This window comes from Poecilia reticulata, linkage group LG17 (assembly GCF_000633615.1).
Source record: "Poecilia reticulata strain Guanapo linkage group LG17, Guppy_female_1.0+MT, whole genome shotgun sequence".
NCBI lineage: Eukaryota > Metazoa > Chordata > Actinopteri > Cyprinodontiformes > Poeciliidae > Poecilia > Poecilia reticulata.
Window position 1 is genome coordinate 29,483,477 of NC_024347.1, and position 2,880 is coordinate 29,486,356.

General features: G+C 38.5%; 2 protein-coding genes across 3 annotated transcripts in view; both read right to left on the reverse strand.

Moving 5' to 3' along the window:
* The window catches only part of LOC103479981 (zinc finger protein 568-like), a 100,611-nt gene that overhangs the window by 40,931 nt on the left and 56,800 nt on the right, over positions 1–2,880 (reverse strand). The window lies entirely within an intron of this gene.
* The window catches only part of LOC103479989 (zinc finger protein OZF-like), a 25,960-nt gene continuing 24,490 nt past the window's right edge, over positions 1,411–2,880 (reverse strand). The window contains exon 2 of the mRNA XM_017309928.1: positions 1,411–2,597. Within this exon, the coding sequence (XP_017165417.1) occupies positions 1,798–2,597 (800 nt within the window). The 3' untranslated portion in view covers positions 1,411–1,797. The remainder of the gene's footprint in view (positions 2,598–2,880) is intronic.

Here is a 2,880-nt window from a genome sequence, read left to right on the forward strand (position 1 = left end):
GCTGGAGGGACTATGACTCTCGGCTGGCCTGGGAACGCCTTGGGATTCCTCCGGAGGAGCTGGAAGAAGTGGCTGGGGAGAGGGAAGTCTGGGCCTCCCTTCTGAAGCTGCTGCCCCTGCGACCCGACCCCGGATAAGCGGAAGAAAATGGATGGATGGATGGATGCAAAGCTTGAATCTGAACAAATTATTGTTTTTAATGGTTTTATGTCTTCTACTCATTGTAAAGCTAATAATATTGCCAATATTTCTACTGTTTATACTGATAATCCGTCTGTAATTCGTTTTCTTATTTTTATATTGAATTCTGGTTCTACAAAAGTTGTTTTTTCACTTATTTTTGATGCATCTGTGTAGATTTTAATATATTAATAATTGTTTAAATATAATTGTACTGAATAACTATCTACAATGTAAGATGTGTCTTGTTTCTTTTCCATTATTGACATATCTACTATTGCTCTGGTAGAATCCGTGGCGGTTGTATAATTGATATCGGTCTTTGACTAATTCTTAAACTATCCATCCATTTTCTTACACCCTTGTCCCTCAGTGGGGTCAGGAGGTTTGCTGGTGCCTCTCCAGCTAACGTACCGGGCGAGAGGCGGGGTCACCCTGGACAGGTCGCCAGTCTGTCGCAGTCTTAAACTATTAATTTTAAATTATTTGTTCTTTTCAATTATCCATCCAAAAACTCCTCATTTCTTTCTTTTCTTTTTCCCAACATGGATTTTAAATTTCCCAAGTTGGATGATCAGTTATTGCCTTGTAAATTTAACCAATAATTAATTTCTGATTTTGTTCTCCTTAAATCTAACAGCATTTCTCCCATTTCTCCTTCTATTGCTGCTCTTTTTGTAGTTTTAAATGCTCCGGTACATAATCTCAATGCCTGATGTTGAATAACGTCTAATTTAACCAGATGTGTTTTAGCTGCTGAACCATAAACTAGACAACCAAAGTCTGTTAGATCTCATCATGCCTGTGTAAATCTGTTTTAATTATTACCTATCTGCTCCCTAGTCACTGCCAGCCAAACATCTCAAAATATTTTTTAAAATTTTGCATTAACTTTTTGAATATGTATATTCCATTTTAATTTTTCATCAAATCAAAGCACTAAAAATCTTATATACTTCACTTGCTCTAATTCTTGGTTATATAATTTTATTTCCTTGTTTATTTTTTTTCTGAGTAAATATGACTTTTGTTTTTTCAACTGAAAACTTAAATCCCTGATTGCAACGCCCATTTCTCCACTTCAATAACCTTCTGTAATTTTTTAACCTGTATGTACATTTTCCCTCTTTTCCAAACAGCTCCATCATCTGCAAAAAGTGATCACCCCATTTCTCATGTGGGTTGTGAACTGGAGTGTGGACATGCGATAAAAAGGGATAAACAACTTTGTATTAATTCACAAGTTTTTATTTCGAAACAAAATGTAGTTTATATCATCTAAAGAAAAATGAAATACACATTTCAAGTAAAAAAATGACATATCACAAAGCAGATAAACAATTATTCCAATGGTCAATAAGCTAGAAATATATCTAAGATATGTTGCGGTTTTCAGAGGTTTTTTGAATGTGTCACTTATGTGTATTTGTTTTATGTGGAAATAACCAGCATGAAAGAACACTTTATTTCCTCCATATGTCACGTGAAATGACCCACATTCAGGAGCTGGGTTTAATAAGAATGATTAAGTGACCAATTCTAAAGAAAAATTTTTCACAGGTTTAACTTCAAAGTGGCCCCTGACCTGTATGAGTTTTCTTGTGATGATATAAATGATCAATTACTGGGATTGCATGATTTGCATGAAAAAGGCTTTTTTTTCTTACGACTTCCCTTGTGGACATCGAAGTAAAGAGAGAAACGTGTTTTACACGAGTTGCATAAAAGTCTCTCACCTGTTTGGATTCTATTGTCGACAAATGCATCACTACTTTGATAGAAACCCTTTCCACATATCTGACATGAAATAGGGTTCTCACCAGTGTGGGTTATATAATGTTTTTTCAACTTCCACTGTGCTGTGTAACATATTCCACAAATGTCACATGGGAAAGATCTTTTCTTTGTCCCAGTATTAGACCGACACTCTGACACAGAGGAGCTGCTTCCTTCCTGAGCTTTGCTCTCAACCACTGGAGAGACAGGAAGGGAAAGCTGCTCTGTTCTTGTCTCTTCTTCACTCATATCATCTTCCTGAAGAGTAGAAGTCTCAATCAAAGCAACAAACTGCTTCTGGACAAGCTGCTCTCCCTCCTGACTGCTGCAAAGGTCCTTCTGGTCCTGTCCAGTTGGTAAATGTTCTGGTGGCTGCTGTTCATGTTGAAGCACCAAAGAATAAAGCTCGTCTTTTTTTACATGTGTTAGTGGATGATATTCTATTTCCTCATGTTTGAACAGGGTGGGTTCTGGATCCTCCTTTTCTTTTTTAATCCATTTTGGTTCTGGTTCCCTCTGTTCCTCTTCAGTCCACTGATGTTCTGCTTTTTTCTGGTCCTGACTGGACCTACTTGCCAGGCTCCAGACTTGTTGGATGACAGGAGCTTCCTCCTCATTGGAGACACTTGGCTGTTGAAGGTCTGTGGGAACAAAGATGACATCATTACTAGAACTTAAATGATGACCATCTCAAGGATCAGCCTAGTTTTCCCTGCAGATTCTGGTCTGTAGGCTTCATACAGACTAGAGGTGTGCCGATTTACTCAGAGTCCCTCCCGGATGACCGAGCTTCTCACCCCATCTCTAAGCCACCCTGCGGAGAAAATCCCTTTCGGCCGCTTGTACCCGTGATCTCGTTCTTTCGGTCATGACCCAAAGCTCATGACCATAGATGAGGGTGGGAACGTAGATCGACCGGTAAAT